Source organism: Bufo bufo, chromosome 3, assembly GCF_905171765.1.
Source record: "Bufo bufo chromosome 3, aBufBuf1.1, whole genome shotgun sequence".
Taxonomy (NCBI): Eukaryota; Metazoa; Chordata; class Amphibia; order Anura; family Bufonidae; genus Bufo; species Bufo bufo.
In genome coordinates this window covers 658,144,570-658,169,265 of record NC_053391.1, presented here as the reverse complement: position 1 = coordinate 658,169,265, position 24,696 = coordinate 658,144,570, and the positions used below count along the sequence as shown (strand labels likewise).

The 24,696-nt window shown below is 42.3% G+C and overlaps 1 protein-coding gene across 1 annotated transcript in view; it reads left to right on the top strand.

Annotated features, from left to right (window-relative positions):
- CNTN5 (contactin 5) overlaps window positions 1–24,696 on the top strand; it is a 626,057-nt gene that overhangs the window by 533,464 nt on the left and 67,897 nt on the right. Inside the window, exons 18-19 of the mRNA XM_040422478.1 lie at window positions 3,024–3,094; window positions 3,331–3,565. Of these exons, the coding sequence (XP_040278412.1) occupies window positions 3,024–3,094; window positions 3,331–3,565 (306 nt within the window). The remainder of the gene's footprint in view (window positions 1–3,023; window positions 3,095–3,330; window positions 3,566–24,696) is intronic.

Below are 24,696 nucleotides of genomic sequence, written 5' to 3'. Positions count from 1 at the left end.
ATTGTACATCCAGTAATATACTCAATTGGCTAACTGTAGATATGGTCCAAGATAAGTTAAATAAGGCAATTGTGAACTCCGGGTCCAGATGTATTACACCCAAGAGTGCTTAAAGAGGACCTTTCACTTGTAAAAACTATGTGAACTAAGTATGCTGCCATGTAGAGCGGCGCCCGGGGATCTCACTGCACTTACTATTATCCCCGGGCGCCGCTCCATTCTCCCGTTATGCCCTCCGGTACCTTTGCTCCTTAAGTTATAGTAGGCGGTGTCTTCCCTTGTCCTGTGGGCGTCTCCTTCTCCTAGGCTGCAGCGCTGGCCAATCGCAGCGCACAGCTCACAGCCTGAGAGAAAAAAACCTCCCAGGCTGTGAGCTGTGCGCTGCGATTGCCCGGGGATGTTTCGTACCACTCTCCAAAATTAACATCATGTCAAGCAATCAGAATGTTGTCCAGTAACTTGCATGCCATGTCAAATGTTGTGCCCGCTTAGGCTAGGTCTACACGACGACATTTGTCGCGCAACATTTTGTTGCACCAATGTCGCGCGACAATTTTTATAATGGCAGTCTATGGTGTCGAACTGCAACATGCAACATGCTGCGACTGCGACGCAACAGTCGCAGAAAATCCATTCGAGATGGAAGTTGTACTAACTGTGCATTGGTGGATCAATTTCCCTGAGGCGAGGCACCTCATCTGAGACTACATGTCAGACCCTCTGTGGGGACGGCACCACTAGCTCTAACCATCACCATGCACATAACGGGAGTGGTGGCTGGTACAACAATGGCTTAATTGAAGCCCCCGAGACACTAACTAGGCTAATGGAATAATTGCTTTACTCTAATTACCAATCTCGTGGACATAAGATCCAGCCAGCATGTCTCACTTCATGGTTCTGGGATCTGGATGAGCATGGCATGTGTATGTGTGAACTGTGTTTCTCAAGGAGCCGCTCCCAAATTTCACAGTGAAGCCACAGGGTCCGTAGGTTGATGGAGTCAAGACGGGAACCCCTCTAGTCCTCCATTCCTGGTGCGCTTCCTCGATCCATTAACCATAATCTATTAGTTTATATGCTCCTTAAAATACCAGAAAATGAATACACCTTATAAACCACAACAATAAAGTAACCAGTGCTTTGTGCTGGAAAATGTTTGTATCACTTAGAGCTGTGGATTCAGCTCTAAGTCCATTGGTCCAGTAATCTTTAGTCCACAGCCAGCTCTTCACACATGCCTTCAGGTGACCAGAAGATGAGGGACCAAGAGCAGGTGTGCGGATTGGGAATCTAAGGAGCTGTGTCGCTGAGAACCAGGTGTACATATAGTGAGTCACTGGCAGCAGAAGCCATGTCCTGAGAGCCAGGGACCATGAGTAAGATCACTGAGAACACCTTCAAGGTGACTAGTATGTGTATAAAAAACCTGAATAGGCAGAACTAGCTTCTGCTCAGGTGTCTCTTGTCGGTCTTTGTTTACGGTGCTGCAACAATGACATCATGTTGACAGAAATTATTACTGCAGCCAACAACTGACCTCAGCCGTAAGACAGTTGAGGCCAGTGGTTAGTCGCATGTGTTGATAGGACATCATTGCCGCAGCACAGTAAACATGGACCCGGCCCTATAGTTGTGGTGCTGAAGTGCAGAGGTTTAACAGGTATATAATTGTTTGTTTATTTCATTTTATTTCCCCCTTTGGTCTGATTATTTTTAGTTGTTGTTGCTCCCGGTCAACCCGATGCATCACAAGCATGCGGCTTCCCTGATACTGAGTCCTGGGCAACTCTTTAATCTTACGATCCCACCATGATCATATTTACAAGCTGTACAAGACATATCCTCTTTTATTTTAGTATTATTCTCTTGGTTTGTTTTATGTACTGCTTGTATATATCTACATTAATTGTTGCTTTGCGGTTGAATTGAGTCATACGGTGTCTGTACTGATATCTATTTCTAGGAAAACTGGGTGACAGCCAATACGACCTCTATTATAAGATCTCATGCTGTAATATAACAAACCTTGCACAGCTTTCTTCTACTTCTAAGGGCTCATGCATACGACCGAATGTATTTTGCGATCTGCAAAACACGGATCTGCAAAAATACGGATGACGTCCATGTGCATTCCGTATCTTGCGGAATGGAACAGCTGGCCCCTAAAAGAACAGTCCTATCCTTGTCTGTTATGCAGACAATAATAGGACATGTTCTTTTTTTGCGGAACGGACATGCGGACATACGGAAACGGAATGCACACGGAGTAACTTTTTGCGGTCCCATGGAAATGAATGGTTCCGCATACGGTCCGCAAAAAAAAACAGAGCTGACACTGAAAGAAAATACTCTCGTGTGCAAGAGCCCTAAGGCTGGGGCTAAATAGCGGTCTTGGCAGCAAAACCCACCGCATCACCAAGGATCGCCCATTCAGTTCAGTTCGGTGCCTGCACCACTACACAGTGGTCATTGGTGTGGCCAAGATTCCGCGTAGCCCCATCTAATAAGTAATCTTCTATAGATTACCATATGCAAGAGATTAATACTACTGCATTACCAGACAGAATAGCCAGTCAGAGCTCTAGGAAAGCTGGATGCCAAACCCTGTATGTAGAAACATAGAAACATAGAAACATAGAAACATAGAATGTGTCGGCAGATAAGAACCATTTGACCCATCTAGTCTGCCCAATATACTGAATACTATGAATAGCCCCTGGCCCTATCTTATATGAAGGATGGCCTTATCCCTATCCCATGCATGCTTAAACTCCTTCACTGTATTTGCAGCTACCACTTCTGCAGGAAGGCTATTCCATGCATCCACTACTCTCTCAGTAAAGTAATACTTCCTGATATTACTTTTAAACCTTTGCCCCTCTAATTTAAAACTATGTCCTCTTGTAGCAGTTTTTCTTCTTTTAAATATTCTCTCCTCTTTTACCTCTCTGTCATCCAATATTTGCCGCTATAATGTAATCGGATGTAAAAATGTAATGATTATACTCTTTTCCTCTTAGTGCCGAAAACTCCTCCAGCAAATGTCAGCGGGGGCAGTGGAAGACGCCATGAATTGGTGATAACTTGGGAGGTATGCAAATGTCCTTGTAACTATTTTCTTTTATGTTCCATCAATGCATTAGTATTTTGGAGACAGTCCATAAATAATAGCAGCTCCGATGTAGTCTTTTGTGGCTCATACATCATAGAGGAGACCAGAATGGAGAGCCACTCCAGGCAAAATGCTAAACTGTGTCACAAAAATCATATATATATATTTTTTTTGAGGTGCACATTGTATATTCATCAAGGGTATGTTTCTTGCAGCCTGTCTCAGAAGAGTTTCAGAATGGTGAAGGATTTGGATACATTGTCGCCTTCAGACCTAATGACACCAGAGGATGGAAGGAGAAAATGGTGACCTCTTCTGATGCCTCTAAATTTATCTATAGAGATGAGAGCACCCCACCACTCACCCCTTTTGAGGTTAAAGTTGGGGTATACAATAATAAAGGTGATGGACCCTTCAGTGACATTGTATTCATCTGCTCTGCTGAAGGAGGTGAGTTGTAATGGGAAAATTACTGTTGAGCAAATGCACATTTAATATACGGTAGGCCACATGTAAACAATCCACCAGCTTCAGGTGTCCATCAATGGTTATGATTACAAGGTTTCTACATTGACTTTAAAGACATATCTTGTGGCTCTGGTGAAACTGTCTGGGCTCACCATCTAACTACTAATGATTTGTGCTGTATAGGACCTGTATACCTTATGTGAAAGTGTGAAATGTAGTAGTTTTATCTAGTATGGATGGATGCTTTGTTCCTGAAATGTCACTAATCTTCTGCCCACTTGTAGGACAACAAGAGGTCAGTTTTGATTGCAGCCTCTGCTCTCCCCTTTTGGCACTGACTGAATCTATGCTGCTGTCAGGCCTTCTGTCTGAGAGCAGAAAATGATAGAAGGGCTAACACTAAAATATATAATTTTCTACAGAGACAAAGCTGAAGTACTGCTCCTCCGCCCCGCCAACAAATGTGATTGACAAGTCTCTACCTGTATAGAAAACTGTCAATCACTATGAGTGGTTGGGGGAAGCAGAACTCACAAGCTCTCTTTCAGTTGGTGGGGAAGTAGGACTTACAGGCTTTCAGCATGAATGGATGGGGTAGCTGGATTCACAGATTTTCTCTCTGAATAGGTAGGGAAAGCAAGACTCACATAGATTCTCTATAAATGGGTGGAGGAAGTAGGACTCATAGGCTTTCTCTATACATGTGTGGGGAAGCAGGATTCACAGGCTTTCTCTATAGGTGGGTGGGGAAGCAGCACTCATAGGCTTTCTCTATGAATTGGTGGGGTAGCAAGTCTCACAGACTTTCTCTATGAGTAGGTGGGGGAAGCAAGATTCAGAGAGTTACTCTTTAAGCGGGTGGAGGAAGTAGGGCTGAAAGGCTTTCTCTATAAGTGGGAGGGGGAAGCAGGACTCACAGGCTTTCTCTTTAAGCGGATGGACGAAGTAGGGCTGAAAGGCTTTTTATATAAGTGGGAGGGGGAAGCAGGACTCACAGGCTTTCTCTATAAGTGGGAGGGGGAAGCAGGACTCACAGGATTTCTCTATAAGTGGGAGGGGGAAGCAGGACTCACAGGATTTCTCTATAAGTGGGAGGGGGAATCAGGACTCACAGGCTTTCTCTTTAAGTGGGAGGGGAAGTATGACTCACAGACTTTCTCTATGATTCGACAGGGGAAGTGGGGGTCACAGGCTAGGAAAGCGCCATCTCCAGTTTGCTCTTATTAACTTTTTGGAGGGACACGTTGTTGACCCATTATAGTAAATATTCAAGCACAAGGAACAACTGTTTGCAAGTAGTTTATTCTAGATGAAAATGCGTCCAATATACAGCATACAGAAGAACGAAAAGTACAATTATAAAATATAACAAATTGAGATGAGTGAATCAATTGTAAAATTTTGAAATTTCAACCTGAATTTTCCAAAAAGTTCCTGAAAGAACCTAAATTTTGTGTGATTCAATGTCGAAGAATAGAAAGAGATTAGAGAGAAAAAGCACACCTTTTTATTTCATTGTTAATTAAAACATGAAATCCGATTTCTTCCTAGCCCAGGAGTACCGAGTATTGATCCTGGGCTACTTCCATACTATTTCAACAAATGAAGAGGATTTCTGCCTGAGAGAGAGAGAGAGAGAGTATGGTATACTCACTGGAAATGAGCTAATTTTCCAAAACTTGTTTTGAGTCCAACTGTGGCAAAATGGCCACCAAATGCCATTAGGTCCAAAATGTATTTGATCCTATTCGAAAGTGCCTCAATTGCCCTGAAACTTGTGCATGACACTCGAAGGTCTACTAGGACGGTATCCAACCCCTTTCAAGATCTTTAATGCTAAGAGATCATTAGTAATATCAGAATGACAGTGACATACTGTATATGGCTATAGGTAAACGGATGTTAGCCAGTGGTAACAAACAGATTTTTGTCAGATTTTTATTTAAAAAAAGTCCAAAACATTTCTATTTTTGGAAGTGAATGCCTCTTTTTCTGTCTGAGCTGTAAAATGGTTTCTGGAAGAATAAAATAAGTTTTGGATTTGCCAAAATTTGAATCTTTTGGGAAATTTGTAATTAATTTAATTTGTGTAGAATCGATTCGCTCATCTCTACTCACCACAGTTTTTTTTGTGGCCCACATATGTTTAAATTTGAACACATGTGCCTGTTCTTACCTTTAGCTATTGGCTTGAGATATCAAAATTTCTAGTCTGAGATGATCATCATTGAAAAAATAAAAAACACTTGTGCGGTACCCAGACCTGGGGGGTATCTGCAATTGTACAAAATTGTGTATTGTAATGTGATTCTATGCCCTTTATTCCAGCAAGGAAGGTAATGGTTGACTATGGTTGGCAGTAATAGGGCCAACTACCCTGTTCCTCTCCCCTTGGTAGGAGTGGGCTGGTCCTGCTTCCTGCCAGGAAAGGTAGTCCCAGTCCAGACAAAGAGGAGGAGAAGTAGTGTTCCTGTTGGAATCGTGGGAGAGTGAGGAAGCACAAGTCAGAGCTCCCACTCCCAGGGACTGTATCTTAATCCACTGTAAGGGGAAACTCAGGAGCCAGATACTCTCCTCCTCTGAGAACAACTTAATCCTGCCTCAAGAAACCACTTAAGAGACAAAACAACAGAGTGATCAGCAATATACAGCTTTACAGACACTGCTGCAAAGTGGGGTGCAACAGCTCAGACACCACCACCCACCTTAACCATGGCTATGCCAGACTAATAGTAAGCCCTGTACTACAATGGGCTCCAATATCCAAAAATGCTAGCTAGTGCCAACCTATTGCCACACAACCAGCCACCATACCTCCTCATCTGGTGCCAGAAACTGGACTTTGTATTTATTGCTGCTGGATGTGCCACATGTTATATTTTGCACTAAGAAAAGAGAGACTGTTATACACTCACTTCCGGCCTGATTTTTCAATCTATATTTTCACTGCACCAAACCCCAGGGAGAAATGGCCTGAAGGACTATATTGTGACAATTCCTCAGGGCTGCTACTACTCCCATCTTCTGCATCGGCTCCTCATGGGCTCGTTGCACTTGTGTTACTTATAATTCCCAACAGAGTGATGCAAAACTTTTTTTCAAAGCAGGTCATCTCACGATCAATATCTCGATCCAAGAGGAAAAGTAAGGAAGGACACAACTGTAGATACTGTAGGGGACAGAAGAGAGTAATGAGTCCATAGAAAATTTCTGGGATTTGCCACCCAGGACAGATGGGCCTGGCGTTTGTTTCTCCCTCCACATCATTTCCATGATCCTTGAACAAATTATTAGAGAAAGCCCCTTAATTCAGTCAACCAAATTGTGGCATTATATGGTGGCATTGCAGATGAATGGCCGTCCATGTAATGCACGAAAGCTTGAGCCCACCAAAGGGGAAGTTGCTCTCACAATGTAGCTCTTCAATTTGGCTCATAGGGTCTCGTAAGTCATATGGAGCGGGTCATCTTCATAAGACTACCCTTTAAAGTCATTAGTAGTAAGACAGGGCTTAGTTTCACCAGAGGAAAAAGGTTGGTGTTTTTAAATATCCTGGTCAAGGCAAAGTGGCTTGTTGGTGCCCCCTGGTAATCTGCAGCTTGGCCACGTGTCACTGAAGACCGCCGCCTTACTAGGATCCTGAGTAAGGTAACTCTATAACTGCTGTTGAATCACAATTTCCCGGATTCAGTGAGCTGAATCTGCTAATATAATCCATTTCTAGTAAAGTAGGTATTGTCCCAGTTCTTTTCTAATAACACGGTGTGAAATAGTCCTGCTCTCCTCTCCCACAAAGACACAGAGCTAATCATAAATCATTTTATCTCTCAGAATTTCTTCCACTTGTTCTTGTCTGCAGCTAGAGAAGGCAAAGAAGACTGGGAAGTGTTCTCTCCGACTGTGTCCTTGGAGCCTGTCAGTCAGTTTATTAAACATAAAAACCTGTCGTTCAGGTCATATATATGATGAAGGGATGAGGGAGAAAAGCAATCTAAAATTTAAACATCACTACCGAGTTTATTGGATGGCGTGTGTGCCGTAAAAGCCCTTGTCACAAGATAGTTCAAGACAGATTCTTATTTGCAGTTTTTATGTAAAGTGTCCTTACTTCTGAGATGACAAGTCCAATGTGGAAGAATGCATGAAGAAACTGTATAGAGGTTTTCCTGGACTTAAACATCGATAGCCAACATATATAGGTCATATATATCAGATCGGTGGGTGTCCGACATCTCGTATAGGGTCAGCACCGGAAACTATACAGTGGATGGAGCTGGAAACAGAAAGCGCCATCCTGGGTGTAGTGGCCGTGCCAGGGTACTGCAGGTCAGCTCCCATTCAAGTCTTTCATCCACAGTTTATGGCTGCCTGAAACAGCTGATCGTTGGGACTGCTGGGTGTGCCATGGAACTCATATTGATGACTAGGGATGAGCGAATAGACTTCGGATGAACCATCCGAAGTCGATTCGCATAAAACTTTGTTCCAAAACTGTACGGAGCTCCTGCTCCATACAGTATTAGAATGTATTGGCTCCAATGAGCCGAAGTTATTACTTTGCAAAGTCTCACGAGACTTCTCGTACTAACTTCATAAATTAATTTGTACTATAAAAAAACATTTCCCGAACTCTGGTTCGGTTCAAAGTTTTATGCAAATCTACTTCAGATGTTTCATCCAAAGTCGATTCGCTCATCCCTATTGATGAACTATCCTGAGTCTCCTTTACACACATACACGTGAAAAAAAGACAGGAATTTCAAGTGTTTTTTAAAGGTGTTTTTGGCTGAGTTTTTTTTCCAGGATCTCACAACTTCCATTCATTGTAACCTTAACACCTGCAAACAGCAGTGCCATAATCTGCCCTATCCTCATTTTAAGGGCACATGGACATATTAAAGCTCTGTCTTTTACGGGGCCATAATAGGGCTTGCATAGAGGAGTTTGGTGCTTCTATTTACCTACATTGTCTCCAGTTTCATACCTGGACATATAGAAAGGAGTCTTATTGCATTCCATACTGAAAAAATTGAGAAAAAGATGGCACTCTACGTTAGCATATACAGATGTGTCCTTGCCTTTTCTACTGGCTCAATATCTCCTGAGATGGGTAGTGCGAAATGACCAACCAGAAAAAGAAAACATGATTTACACAATGTGTATCGTAAGTCTAGGTGCGGCCACCACTTTTGTTGTGAAATGCAGCCTGTCAAGGCTTTTTCTAATATTTTGTGATATGGGCCCAAATACGACTGTGTCTAAAATCTGTCTGAAAAGTGGTGCAAAATGGCACAGTTTGGGCCCAACTAGGGATTCTACAGTTTTTCCCCAATTTATTTGACAAGGGACGAGGCTTAGCAGGCAGAGCAGGGCTGAGTGGGAAATATGGCGGACTAAAATGCACAATTTTTTGCCAAAATCGCTCCAACATGATGGCTTAAAATTCTGTCTCAAGGTAAGCCAACCAATAGTTGGCATAGAGTCAGAGAAAAGTGTCTATCTCTGTACCACATTTATCATCCAGCCTGAGCTCCTGAGATAAATCTCATGCCAGTCAAAATGGCCTGTCTAAATTGATGCCATCTATAGGATTAGTAAATCTAGTCCATTTTATTGAAATAAAGACTAAAATAACTGTTAAGCGGCTCACCCAAGATCCCCGTATGGATTAGGTGCACTCCTCTGGGTACACCCACCTCCAAACAGTAATAAATTCGTGAAAAGTTGGGGCACTCAATTATTTGAGAACTCTGGGCAGCAAATTCAATGATATAGTTTAATCATCAAAGGACACCTCATATGCATAAAATCGCATCAAGTACTTGATTAAACTATATCATTGAATTTGCTGCCCAGAGTTCTCAAATAATTGAGTGCCCCTCCTTTTCACGAATTCACCATTTTATTGAAATAGTTTTGCCTTCACACTTTATAATCCATACGGCATACTTGCTCAAACTAGCGCTTAATCAAGATGGCTGACCATTTTCACATGGTTTATGGGGGAAAAAACTCGGCATGAAAAGGATGTGCCCACCATTACACGTTCTTGAACTGGGTTGAGTACTTAAAGGGTTTGTCTCACTTCAGCAAATAGCATTTATCATGTAGAGAAAGTTAATACAAGGCACTTACTAATGTATTGTGATTGTCCATATTGCTTTCTTTGCTGGCTGTATTTGTTTTTCTATCACATTATACACTGCTCGTATCCAGGGGTTATGACCACCCCGCAATCCATCAGTGGTGGTCGTGCTTGCACACTGTAGGAAAAAGTGCTGGCCTCTCTGGTGGCCAGGACTGTGGGAGTGGGCACAGGCTGATTCTTTTTCCTATAGTGTGCAAGCACAACCACCGCTGCTGGATTGTAGGGTGGTCATAACCATGGAAACGAGCAGTGCATAATGTGACGGAATGATTAATCCAGCCTGCAAATTAAGCAATATGGACAATCACAATACATTAGTAAGTGCCTTGTATTAACTTTCTCTACATGATAAATGCTATTTGCTGAAGTGAGACAACCCCTTTAAGTACTCAACCCAGTTCAAGAACGTGTAATGGTGGGCACATCCTTTTCATGCCGAGTTATTTTCCCCCATAAACCATGTGAAAATGGTCAGCCATCTTGATTAAGCGCTAGTTTGAGCAAGTATGCCGTATGGATTATAAAGTGCTGCAAATACCAGTCTCATTAGTATTAATTGTTCAGTCTGCTCGACCAATCATAATGTAGACATTTGTGATGGTTTTGTTCTCTTTTATTCTATTTCTAGTAAAATTGGCACCAGTTATACAGACAACCATAGGTGGTGTTTGCCATCTAAAGTCTTGTATTGGTGAGCTGACAGATGGCCTTGTATCTTATTACATCAGCACTACCTGGTGACCATGGGAAACCTAAAAATTTTACCCTGGTATTCCATTATTTGATATTTTGGCACCTGTTATACAGACAACTATTGGTGGTGCTCAACATCTAGATTATGCTTAACATCTATGACAGGTCTTGTCAACCAGTTTCTGAGCCAACAGGTGACACTGCACCATACTACAGCAGTACCTATGGGGAAGGTCAAACTGTAGTGGGTTCAGTGGGACAGTAGCAGTCATACCTGGTGCTGGTGTTTGGATAGGGCCTAAAGGCTCCTCTTCAACCTAAAAAATAGGAATATAAATGGCATATGTTACAGATTTTGCATTGGGACCAGGAGCTTTAAGCTAAGCCTCCCTGTCTGGTGGCACAGATTTTGGAAAAATACAGATGTAGTGGGGGTTAAAGAAGTTCCTGGCGCATTAACACACAAGCTTGTCGCGCTGGTGTAGTTTAACAATGTGTAAAGCTTGTAAAGCTTAAAGTTCTCATAGCGTTACACTGTCGGGATAACATGTTAACACACCGATGCTGGTGTTTGCTACATCTGTATGTTTAGAAACAGAATTAGTCAGTACATCCTGCATGGTAGAAGGAATACCCAGGTGAACATTATCAAATTTAGAGGTGAAGAAATGCATGGCACAACAGCCATACTGTAAACATAAAGTATATGATGAATATTTAAACTAATACCACATCTAATATATAATCAAATCTGAGGTGCTTACTGCTTAGAAAATATCTTTTGATCAAAAAATACCTGTGCCCATCTACAACAGTAAGATGAACTCAGTACGGATGGTAACCTAACTCTAAATCTATCTGTATTAGGCCTCCTGCACACGACCGTTGTGTGCACCCGTGGCCGTTGTGCCGTTTTCCATTTTTTTTCGCGGACCCATTGACTTTCAATGGGTCCGTGGAAAAAACGGAAAATGCACCGTTTTGCAGCCGCATCCGTGATCCGTGTTTCATGGCCGTGAAAAAAATATGACCTGTCCTATTTTTTTCACGGCCAACGGTCCACGGACCCATTCAAGTCAATGGGTCCGTGAAAGAACACGGATGCACACAAGATTGGCATCCGTGTCCGTGATCCGTGGCCGTAGGTTAGTTTTTATACAGACGGATCCAAAGATCCGTCTGCATAAAGCTTTTTCAAAGCTGAGTTTTCACTTCGTGAAAACTCAGAACCGACAGTATATTCTAACACAGAAGCGTTCCCATGGTGATGGGGACGCTTCTAGTTAGAATACACTACAAACTGTGTACAAGACTGCCCCCTGCTGCCTGGCAGCACCCGATCTCTTACAGGGGGCCGTGATCAGCACAATTAACCCCTTCAGGTGCGGCACCTGAAAGGCTTATTTGTACTATCATATCCCCCTGTAAGGCCTCCTGCACACGAACGTATTTTTTTGCGGTCCGCAAAAACGGGTCCCGTTTTTCCGTGATCCGTGACCGTTTTTTCATCCGTGGGTCTTCCTTGATTTTTGGAGGATCCACGGACATGAAAAAAAAGTCGTTTTGGTGTCCGCCTGGCCGTGCGGAGCCAAACGGATCCGTCCTGAATTACAATGCAAGTCAATGGGGACGGATCCGTTTGACGTTGACACAATATGGTGCCATTTCAAACGGATCCGTCCCTATTGACTTTCAATGTAAAGTCTGGAGTCCCTTTTATACCATCGGATCGGAGTTTTCTCCAATCCGATAGTATATTTTAACTTGAAGCGTCCCCATCACCATGGGAACGCCCCTATGTTAGAATATACTGTCGGATATGAGTTAGATCGTGAAACCTCATTTCCGACAGTATATTCTAACACAGAGGCGTTCCCATGGTGATGGGGACGCCGCTAGTTAGAATATACTACAAACTGTGTACATGATTGCCCCCTGCTGCCTAGCAGCATCCGATCTCTTACAGGGGGCCGTGATCAGCACAATTAACCCCTCAAGTGCCGCACCTGAAGGGGTTAATTGTACTATCATATCCCCCTGTAAGAGATCAGGGCTGCCAGGCAGCAGGGGGCAGACCCCCCCCCCTCCCCAGTTTGAATATCATTGGTGGCTAGTGCGCCCCCCCCCCTTCCTCCCTCTATTGTAATAATTCGTTGGTGGCAGTGTGCGCCCCCCCCCCTTCCTCCCTCTATTGTAATAAATCGTTGGTGGCACAGTGTGCGCCCCCCATCGGCCCCCCCTCCCTCTATAGCATTAACAACATTGGTGGCCAGTGTGCGGCCTCCCATCTCCACCCCCCCCCCCCCGATCATTGGTGGCAGCGGGTTACTAGCAATAGTACAATAGTAAAAGATTCATACTTACCTGGGAGCTGCGATGTTCGTGTCCGGCCGGGAGCTCCTCCTACTGGTAAGTGACAGTTCATTTAGCAATGCGCCGCACAGACCTGAGGCTGTCACTTACCAGTAGGTGGAGCTCCCGGCCGGACACGAACATCCCAGCAGCCGGTAAGTATGAATCTTCTACTATTGTACTATTGCTATGTAACCATGGCAACCAGGACTGTAGTAGCGTCCTGGTTGCCATGGTTACCGATCGGAGCCCCAGCGATTAAACTGGGACTCCGATCGGAACTCCGCTGCCACCAATGATGATGGGGGGGGAGATGGAAGGCCGCACACTGGCCACCAATGTTGTTAATGCTATAGAGGGAGGGGGGGCCGATGGGGGGCGCACACTGTGCCACCAACGAATTATTACAATAGAGGGAGGGAGGGGGGGCGCACACTGTGCCACCAACGAATAATTACAATAGAGGGGGGGGGGGGGCCGCACTGGCCATCAATGATATTCAAACTGGGGAGGGGGGGGGGGTCTGCCCCCTGCTGCCTGGCAGCCCTGATCTCTTACAGGGGAATATGATAGTACAATTAACCCTTTCAGGTGCCGCACCTGAATGGGTTAATTGTGCTGATCACGGCCCCCTGTAAGAGATCGGGTGCTGCCAGGCAGCAGGGGGCAGACCCCCCCCCCCCTCTAAAGGCATTCCGTTATGCATTCCGTCATAGAATTGCGTTATGGTCCGTGGTAACGGAATCCATAACGCAATTCACCTTTTACCACCAAACGATGCGTGAACAAATTTCAAAATATGAAATTTGCTCATCTCTCTACTCATCGCTTTCTTCTGCAAAAATCTTGTTAATCTTCTGTCAGTCAGCTGTCTTAAATAACAAGATACATACGCTATGTGACTGCACGTCCAACACCTACAAAAGAAAGTACGTGTAGGAGTCCTTGTACATATTTTCCACGCTTCACATATGACCCTGCCTTGACAACACCGTTAATACTCGACATGTCAAATAGATAGAAAAATAGAGTAAAAATAAACACACACAAAAAAATAAATAATCAAATCATAAAATAGTAATTAAATCATATAACCTAATGCCTAATTGTGTTCCATTTATTCATAGCCGAAAGGTGCTTCATTGATCTCTTGGCCAACGCTCAACGATGAGGATAGGTGATTATCTGAGACAGCTGGCTTCTGCTAATCAGTGCTGTTTTAATAATGCATAGGTGGAATTAGACAGAAGTTGCTGTAGAAACCTCATTGGAACCGAACCTCGCATGGGGTCAACTGCATAATCGAGTCATTCTTCTATTGAGCTTCTGTAGGATAATTACGATTGTAAATAAATAGAGATGAGAACCTGTTGGTCGCAGTAAGTAGGTCAATTAGGTGGACTCTTCTTCTCCGTAGACACCCCGGAAGATTATTTCCATAATTATCCTTCCTGTTGTGAGAACATTTATCTGTTGAAGTATTAGTGGATGCCAAGGATGATGCCAGTTTGGGGTCTAGGAGGTCATATTATGTCAGTGATTGACTATCCTATACTTCACAACATTAGAACTATTGGTTTTTGCAAACTGCAGATAGAGGAGAATTTATGAGGAGGACAGGAACTCCAGCTCTGTCCTCATTTCTTGCACTATATTTGTGAATAATAGCTTTCACAATTATAAGAACATTAGAGTCAATATAACTAGGACTTTTGTGAAGGGGAAAAGTCATTAGAATGAATAGATTCGCTCAGACTTTCTGGCAAATTCAAAATAGATCAGGTAATTTAAGGACAACGTGATTGCTCTTCTACCACCCAGTACTACAGGAATAGGAAGAGGGGGTGTGGTTACTAATGCAATGGATTTCATAAGCATGTGGAAGTTTTCTATTCCTTCTATTATATTTAAAAGTATGGACACCTTTGCAACCGTTTTTAAACACTCTATTGTATCTACAATGCAAATAGTCTTTGTTAAAAATATTCTATGCAGATCTATATGTCTCCATGGTAACAGACTACAAACAAACTGTGTAGTCTGAGACTGCAGTCCCTTTTATCTGCTAATGCTCATATATGTTAGGTAAAAACTGTGGGGAAAAAATCATTCTTACGTCATCCATTTGAACGTGAAGAGCCCGCCGCTGCCACCTTGCTTGAAGATCCCGTGCAAAATGACGTCATCACAGGCCACACGAGATTTCATGGTGGATCTTCAATCAAGATAGCAGTGGTGGGTTCTTCACGATCAAATGGATCAGGTAAGTATGATTTCATTTTTATTTCTTACCCCATTTCTGGGAAAATTGATTAGTTACCACGAAGCACGAGGAAATTCAGCTTTGATTCACTCAACACTAGTACCTAACATACATTTTTGTTGTGATCAAATGGAAGGATGAGGTAAGTATGATTTTATTAAAAAATTTTAATTACATACCTAAATATTAAAGTAAGATACCACTGTCAGAGATGAACGTGGCATCTAAAGGGACACAATGACAGGGAGTGGCGCAATCGCTGCTCCGTGTCATTGCACCCACTATTTACAAAGAATACGCTTCGTGACAAAGTAATTCGTCAAGAAGCATTTTTTTTTTAAAATTCGGCGAAGCATCCGAATCGGATTTTCCATAACATTGCTCAATCCTATTACTTACGTTAACAAGAAATAGGTTACAGATAAATGGCAATATAACTGCAGGATCAGACTACACAGGCTTTGTTTGTAGTCTGTTACCACGGCGACACCTAGATTGGCATATGGCATTCTGGAAAAAAATGATTGCAAAGGATATGTTCAACGCTAAATACCATACTACAGATCACATATGCAGATCGACATACATTTTGTAAATACATTGCATTATCTACTGCATGTAATATACTCCAGAGCTGTAATCATAATTCTGTAGACTTCAGATCTTTCTATAGGGATTTTTAATTCTGGGAAGTGAAGATTCTTATAGAAAGCTGCCTTTATCATTGTTTTACTAACATGCAGTGTTCTAATAATGCAACCATACACGACCTAATGTAATTGCGCTGTCTTGCACTGTCCTACAAAAAGTTGCTATTTCTTTAAACATTATTTGCAATTAACCCTTTAGGACACTGCTAATTTTGGCCTTCAGACCTCCTGCATCTGTTATGGCAGGGTACAGCTCTATAGGGAAACCGTACATTGACATGCCAGCCATTCAGATAATTTGAGCCGTATAATTCATTTCATGTCATAGCTGCAGATCAGCTGTAGCTTCCCACAATCTTAACCCCTTCAGGACACCTTAATGAACAGGCCAAATTTTGGAAATCTGACATGTGTCACTTTATGTGGCAATAACTTTGGAAAACTTTTACTTATCCAGGCCATTCTGATTGTTTTCTCGTGACACATAGTACTTCATGATAGTCATACATTTGAGTCAATAGATCTCACCTTTATTTATGAAAAATCCAAAATTTACCAAAAATTTGGAAAAATTAGCAATTTTCTAAATTTCAATTTCTCTGCTTTTAAAACAGAAAGTGATACCTCATAAAATATTTATTACTTAACACTCCCTATGTCTACTTTATGTTGGCATCATTTTGTAAATGTAATTTTTTTTTTTTTAGGACGTTAGAAGGTTTAGAATTTTAGAAGCAATTCTTAAAATGTTTAAGAAAATTTCCAAAACCCACTTTTTAAGGACCAGTTCAGGTCTGAAGTCACTTTGTGGGGCTTACATAGTGGAAATCCCCCATAAATAACACCATTTTGGAAACTACATACCTTAAGTTACTCAAAATAGATTTTACAAACTTTGTTAACCCTTTAGGTGTTCCACAAAAATTTAAGGAAAATGGTGATGAAATTTCTAAATTTAAATTTTTGGCAGATTTTCCATTATAATCCATTTTTTTCTTTAACACATCGAGGGTTAACAGCCAAACAAAACTCAATATTTATTACCCTGATTCTGCGGTTTACATAAACATCCCACATGTAGTTGTAAACTGATGTAAGGACACAAGGCAGGGCGCAGAAGAAAAGGAACGCTGTATGGTTTTTGGAAGGCAGATTTTGCTGGACTGGTTTTTAGATGCCATGTCCCATTTGAAGCCCCCCAGATGCACCTTACAGTAAAAACTCCCAAAAAGTGACCCCATTTTAGGAACTAGGGGATAAGGTGCCAGTTTTATTGGTACTATTTTGGGGTACTTATGATTTTCAATTGCTCTATATTATGCTTTTTGTGAGGCAAGGTGACCAAAAAATGGCTGTTTTGGTACTGTTTTTATTTTTTACAACATTCATTTGACAGGGTAGATCATGTGGTATTTTTATAGAGTTGACGTTTTTGGTGGTACCATTTTTGCGTACATATGATTTTTTTGATCATTCATTATTACACCTTATGGGGCAAGGTGACCAAAAAATTGGTTGTTTTTGCACAGTTTTTATTTATTTATTTTTACAGCGTTCACCTGAGGGGTTAGGTCATGTGACATTTTTATAGAGCAGATCGTTACAGACGTGGCAATACCTAATATGTATACTTTTTCTTATTAATTTAAGTTTTACCAATAATAGAATTTTTAAAACAAAAAAAATGATGTTTTAGTGTCTCCATAGTCTATTTTTTAACGATTGTCTTAGGTAGGGTCTCATTTTTTGCAGGATGAGGTGACAGTTTGATTGGTACTATTTTGAGGGGCATACGCCTTTTTGATCTCTTGGTGTTGTACGTTTTACCGTGTTCACCTCAGGGGTTAGATCATGTGATATTTTTGTAGAGCAGGTTTTTACAGATGCGGAAATACCTAATATGTCTACTTTTTCTTATTTATTTAAGTTTTACACAATAACATTTTAGAAAAAAAAAAATGTTTTTGTGTCTCCATTTTCTGAAGGCCATATTTTTTTCATTTTTTGGGTGATTGTCTCATGTAGGTGCTCTATTTTTCAGGATGAGGTGATGGTTTGATTGGTACTCTTTTGGGGTACATAAGACATTTTTGATAACTTTTAATCATTTTTTTTTTCAATTCCATCATAGTTTTTCTCTTTTTTTTTATGGCGTTCACCGTGCGGGGAAAGTAACATGATCCTTTTATAGATCAGGTCTTTATGGACGTGATGATACCAAACATGTGTAGTGTATTTTTTTTTTTTTTAAATCAATTATAAGTGTGTGGCTATAAGAAGAAATTAGTTTTTATTTTTCTTTACTTTTTTCAATTTTTTTTTTACCCAGACCCACTTGTGGGGAGATGTCCGCCTAGTGTCTGAGACCCATGCCCAGGCAATGATAGATGACCTGACATGTCAGTACAGCTGCAATCAGGAGGATGATTTCTCTCTCTCCACACGGTCCCTAGATATGATAGGGAAGGGACTAGCTGTCTTCAAAGAGCAACTGAAGAAGGCTTCAGAGGGGTCAAAGGAGAAGACCCAGAAAGAGATGAGTGAACTGAATGGTCTACTACCTGATGTCCAGGAGAAGAGTAAAGACTCCATAAAAACACAAAGGACTACAGTAGACCTCGACAAAGGGTTTTAAGAGTCCCTGAGTGGAACTCCCACAGGGTTGCCAAAAGAAAATGTGGGTACTCCTGTGTCTGCCAATGTTCAAGAGAAGGAGAATAAGGCTATCTCTCTGGCAGGGACACTTGAGGAAGCCCCTGAGGAGTGAAGTAAAGGTGAAGGACTGGAAAAACACCTTAGAGCAGAATTGGAAGATATTATAAGCTTAAAGGATGACGTCGAGAAGAACGTCCATGAGTTGGAGAAGTCTAAGCGTACTCTCGAGCAGCAGGTGGAAAAAATGAGGACTAAACTTAAAGAGTTAGAGTCAAGAGCTTCTCGAGGTGACAGGTTGGCTCAATCAAAGGAAAATGAGAAACCTGAAGACGAGAGTCCTCTGAAAGATGCCAAGAAGTCCAAGCCAGAGCCTGTTAAGAATGGGTCTGGAGATGGTGGCGCTGCGGTGCTGTCCGAGGCAGAGAAGATGGAAGATGTCTCTGCTGAACAGGTTGATGGGGTTGATAGGGCTGCGGAAGCCAAAAGACTCATGGTAGAGTGTAGCCCGGGCCTGAAAGATGTCTCCTCCGTCTACAAGTCCTTCCAAGTAGCCAGCAGCTTGCTGGGGAAGAAATACAAGGAGACAGATGACCAGCCTGCAGATGCTGTCTACTATGGTGGGAGGGCTCTCCTGGAGCTTACACGAATGGAGAAGAAGGCCCTGGCTGACCCTCTGGAGGGAATGCCAGAAGACGAAGAGTCTGTTAAAGACCCCGGGGTCCCCGGTGCCTCCAACCTCGGTGAGAAAGAGGAGGTGGAGTTAAGACTGCCAGTATATTATGCCATGTCTGAGAAGGAAGAGAAGGCTAACAAAGTGAATGGAGACTCCAAAAAGATAAAGGCTGAAGAATGTTTTGGAGTGGAAAAAATCCTCAGATGCTGCAGAGCCCAAAGAATAGGCTGAAGGAGCCGCTGCTGATGTGGGAAAAGCCACTGAAGACGCAGAAGACTCTGAATCTGCCCCCAAACCCGTGGAAGCCCCTGCTGAAAAGAAGGAAAAAGTGGTTCAGATGCGTGGAAAAGAGGCGAGTTGTGAGAAGCATGCTCTGCTGAAGCAGCTATGCAATACAAAGGGAGAGCGAGGTTGTGACGCTTCGCGATCTCTGCAATATGAAGAAATTGCGAATTACAAGAGCCCTCTCCTGCACATAAAGAGTTAAAATCTTTTTTCAACCCATAAGTAATTCACCTTGCTAGCACAGCTCAGAGATCAGAGTAAATTTAGCACATCCGTGCCAAAAGAATCTTCCTGCCCCATGCCAGGATACATCCATCAATCAGATATCATCATGACAAAACCTCACAAAACATGCATCTTCCCAGTCTGTGTGGCTTCTGCATCGCAGGAGGTCTCACACCTTTAGCCTGGGCAGCGAACTTCAGAAGAAAAGGACAGATTCTTATCACACAGCTGGTTGGTACAAGAAGGAAGATGGCCTGAAAGTCACATCCAATCCATAGACTTCAAATTTTTCCATATTTTCCTCATATTTCATGGGTTAGGAAAATATGAAAGGAACTATCTCTTCAGAGGTTGTTCAGGTTATTCTAACACACCGTCCTGAAAATCCGCAAACAAATCGGAAATTCCCTCTCTGAGATATGACGGTTCTCAGACACACTGTATCGTCTTCCAATCATATTTGAAATCAGATGATGCGCAAAATTGTTCTGATTATAAATATGAACTTTATTTCCTAATTTGACCTACGGGTATGGAGAAACTGGCAAAGCCAAGATTCTGCCAGATTTTCTCCCACTCAGGGCAAGAACTGCCCCTCTTTCAATTACACTGGACACGGGCACACTGCCATCTTGGATTATTCCTTCAAAGACTTTATCTTTTACTAGACTTTACCACGGTAATTCTGAACTTACAGACATTCTATTCCCTTCCACCTCTTACCTATTTCTATCCAACCAATCTGTTCGACTGGCAGGAATATTTATATGTCAGTTTTAATGTATATATGTTTTGTGTATAGTTTTTAGAATAAAACTAACGATTTAATAGTTCCAGTTTTGCCCTTGTTACTTGATTATCTGGTCTATGCTAAGAACTCTGACCTCAGAAGAGACATACAGATGTAGCAGGGTTAGCACTCCAGCTCTTAACTCAAATTTCTTAACTCATCGCCTTATCTTGAGACAAAAGCAATTGAAAAGCAATTGAAGGTGTTTGCTTAGATTAGATAACACAACTCAGAAATCTCAGAAAACAGGAGTGTTAACTCTACTCCATCCGTACTAGCGCATTATCTTATTGTTATAAATTGTTAATTGGTTAGCTAGGTTGGAAATAACTGTTTCTTCCCTTTAGGATAGCTAGCCGGGGTCTTTTCGCCCCAATTCAATACAAAGAGTAGTGGCAGCAAATTAATTTGATTTCCAGCGCGAAATCAATCATTTTATTTTACCGATTGTACATACAATCGCAATTGTATCGTGTATGGGCACACAAACCAATCTTAAATGTCTACTGTGCTCCCAGTGGATTTGTCTCCAGAAGTCTCTAGTGGACGAGACCTGTATGGCAACTGTGGCATAGTACGACAGGATTGGCGGGTGGTTGTCACAGAGGTCAAAGAGTAGAAAGAGAGGGTCGGCCTGGTACATGGACATTGGAGTCCTTTAAACACTATCTGTTAGGTAGAAAGCAAGTATTCGTGACAAACCGAGATTTGTTGGCCTGGGTATGGCAAAACAAAGGGAAAACTGTAGGTAAGGTGGGTGCCCTCTCACAGACATCCTGTGGTTGTGCAGGTGTTCATCCCCACGGGTTTGAACAAAGGGGGGAGTATGGGAGGCAGTGACAGGCCTCATGGTTGTTAGGGGAGATACAGTACAGACCAAAAGTTTGGACACACCTTCTCATTCAAAGAGTTTTCTTTATTTTCATGACTATGAAGGCATCAAAACTATGAATTAACACATGTGGAATTATATACATAACAAACAAGTGTGAAACAACTGAAAATATGTCATATTCTAGGTTCTTCAAAGTAGCCACCTTTTGCTTTGATTACTGCTTTGCACACTCTTGGCATTCTCTTGATGAGCTTCAAGAGGTAGTCCCCTGAAATGGTCTTCCAACAGTCTTGAAGGAGTTCCCAGAGATGCTTAGCACTTGTTGGCCCTTTTGCCTTCACTCTGCGGTCCAGCTCACCTCAAACCATCTCCATTGGGTTCAGGTCCGGTGACTGTGGAGGCCAGGTCATCTGGCGCTGCACCCCATCACTCTCCTTCATGGTCAAATAGCCCTTACTTTCAAAGTTTTCCCAATTTTTCGGCTGACTGACTGACCTTCATTTCTTAAAGTAATGGTGGCCACTCGTTTTTCTTTACTTAACTGCTTTTTTCTTGCCATAATACAAATTCTAACAGTCTATTCAGTAGGACTATCAGCTGTGTATCCACCTGACTTCTCCTTAACGCAACTGATGGTCCCAACCACATTTATAAGGCAAGAAATCCCACTTATTAAACCTGACAGGGCACACCTGTGAAGTGAAAACTATTTCAGGGGACTACCTCTTGAAGCTCATCAAGAGAATGCCAAGAGTGTGCAAAGCAGTAATCAAAGCAAAAGGTGGCTACTTTGAAGAACCTAGAATATGACATATTTTCAGTTGTTTCACACTTGTTTGTTATGTATATAATTCCACATGTGTTAATTCATAGTGTTGATGCCTTCAGTGTGAATCTACAATTTTCATAGTCATGAAAATAAAGAAAACTCTTTGAATGAGAAGGTGTGTCCAAACTTTTGGTCTGTACTGTATATGGCAGGATTTGCTGTGTCTTCCCCACAATCACCAGGCTTGAAGCAAGACCAGGTGCAGTAATCACCTGGGTATAAAGGAATCCTCAGTATGAGAGGGGGTGGTGTCTTGCACACAGAAGCCTGGAGTGGTTCTGTGTGGTCTGAGCCAGGAGGGCTGAGAGAGCATAAGGCTGAGTTTATCCTGGGGTTTGGGGGGGTCCAGCAACGCCTAAGGAAGAGGGTGGCACGGTCAGTGTCAGGAAGACTTCTAAAACACTATCACCCAAGAGACACTGGTGTGGGAACAGCCTGGAGGCTGCTGGAGGTTGGGCTGGGAAAGCCACATCTGATCACGGGTGTGAACTGTGTTATACAAGGTGAGACGTATCCCTACGTTATTTGTGTAGTTAGTGTCTAGCCGGGCAGGTGTTTGGTTATTTTGCTTTGTTTATGCTGGTGTGCCGCAATAAAGCACTGTTTGAACACTAAAACTCTTGTCTGAGGAAGAAATCTGTGCTTGAAAACGCCTGAGAGAAAGCGATCCCTCACAATGTTTAATACATGGTTGCAGCAAACTTTAATTTGACAACTAACACAAAAAAGACATTGAAAAGGTCAAGTTAAAGTTTGCTACAACTGTGTATTTATCATGCAAACTGTTAATATTTGCTACCTCTGTACTCAATTATTAGGGGTACAGATAGGGCAATCTGTCACAAAGACTAGGATCATCGAACGGTGTGTTGTCTTCCTGGCGCTCGAGTTCGACACATCGTGGATCGGGTTGACAGACTACTTGGAGGCGCTTGAGAAGATCCGGCGGTTTAGATTCCTAGACAACCGGGCCGACTTCTCTCTTAACTACAGGCTCTATGGTAGGGATGGGCTGCACCTCAATAGGGAAGCGGTAGCTGTGTTGGGAGAGAAGATGGCTGGAAGGTTGGAGGAGTGTTTAAACTAGGGACTGCGGGGTAGGGTAATTACGTTATAGGATGGGAAGTTAGTGCAGATAGAGATCGGGAACAAGGTAATGGGACTGGGGAAGGAATGGATGGAGGGACTAGAACAGTTCAGAAGGAAAGGTGTAGGCTAAAAAATATATATAAATCTCTTAAATGTATGTATACTAATGCCAGAAGCCTGACTAATAAAACTGGTGAACTGGAATAAGTGATGTGTGCGGAGGACTATGACATAGTGGGAATAACTGAGACATGGCTGGATGATAACTATGACTGGGCAGTTAATGTACAAGGTTATAGTCTGTTTAGAAAGGATCGCCAAAGCTGTAGAGGGGAGGGGTCTGTCTTTATGTAAAGTCCTGTCTAAAGCCCACAGTCCGAGAAGATATAAGTAAGGGACATGAACATGTGGAGTCACTGTGGGTAGAAATACATGGAGTCAAAAACAATAATAAATTACTAATAGGAGTATATTATAAACCAACTAATATACCAGAGTCCACAGAAAATCTAATACTAAACGAGATAGACAAGGCGGCAGATTATAATGAGGTGGTTATTATGGTGGACTTCAACTACCCAGATATAGACTGGGAAACGGAAACCTGTACATATCATAAAGAAAACAGGTTTTTGGCAATAACCAAAGACAATTACCTTTCCCAACTGGTTCAGGACCCGACTAGAGGGACGGCCATACTAGACTTAGTATTAACGAATACACCAGACAAAACAACAGATGTGCAGGTTGGGGGACACCTATGAAATAGTGACTATAAAGTAATAACCTTCCAAATATCAAGAGTGTTTCTTCAGGGAGGAACAAAAATACCAAACTTCAAAAAGCTAAATTTAGCCAACTAAGAGAGGGGCCTAACTGACTGGGACAAAGTCCTAAAAAATTTAAAATACAGCCACAAAATGGGATATTTTTAAAAGCATCCTAAAATCTAATTGTGAGAGGTACAAACAGTGAGGAACAGAACTTCGAAATCATGGAGGGGTCTGAAATTCACATTGTAGGTGCATTCCCACTCTGAGAGACAGAATAAATTAAAAAAAATCAGGAAATCACATTGTATGATTTTTAAAGAATTTATTTGTCTTGCACTGCTGAACATAAGTATTTGAACACCTGAGAAACAGCAAGAATTCTGGCTTTCAAGGACCTGTTACTGTGCCTTTAAAAAGTCCACCTCTACTACACTCATTAATCTAACTTAGTAGCACCTGTCTGAGCTCTTTAAAGACACCTGTCCACCCCACAGTCAGTAGGACGCCAACTACTACCATGGGCAAGACCAAAGAGCTGTCAAAAGACACCAGAGACAAAATTGTGGACCTCCACAAATCTGTAAAGGGCTACAGGGCAATTGCAAAGCAGCTTGGTGAAAATAGATCAACTGTTGGAGCAATTGTTAGAAAATGGAAGAGGCTAAAGACGACTGTCAGCCTCCCTGGGACTGGGGTTCCATGCAAGATCTCACCTCGTGGGGTATCACTGATCATAAGAAAGGTGAGAAATCAGCCCAGAACTACAAGGGAGGAGCTGGTCAATGACATGAAGAGAGCTGGGACCACAGTTTCAAAGGTCACTGTCGGTAGAACACTACGCTGTAATGGTTTC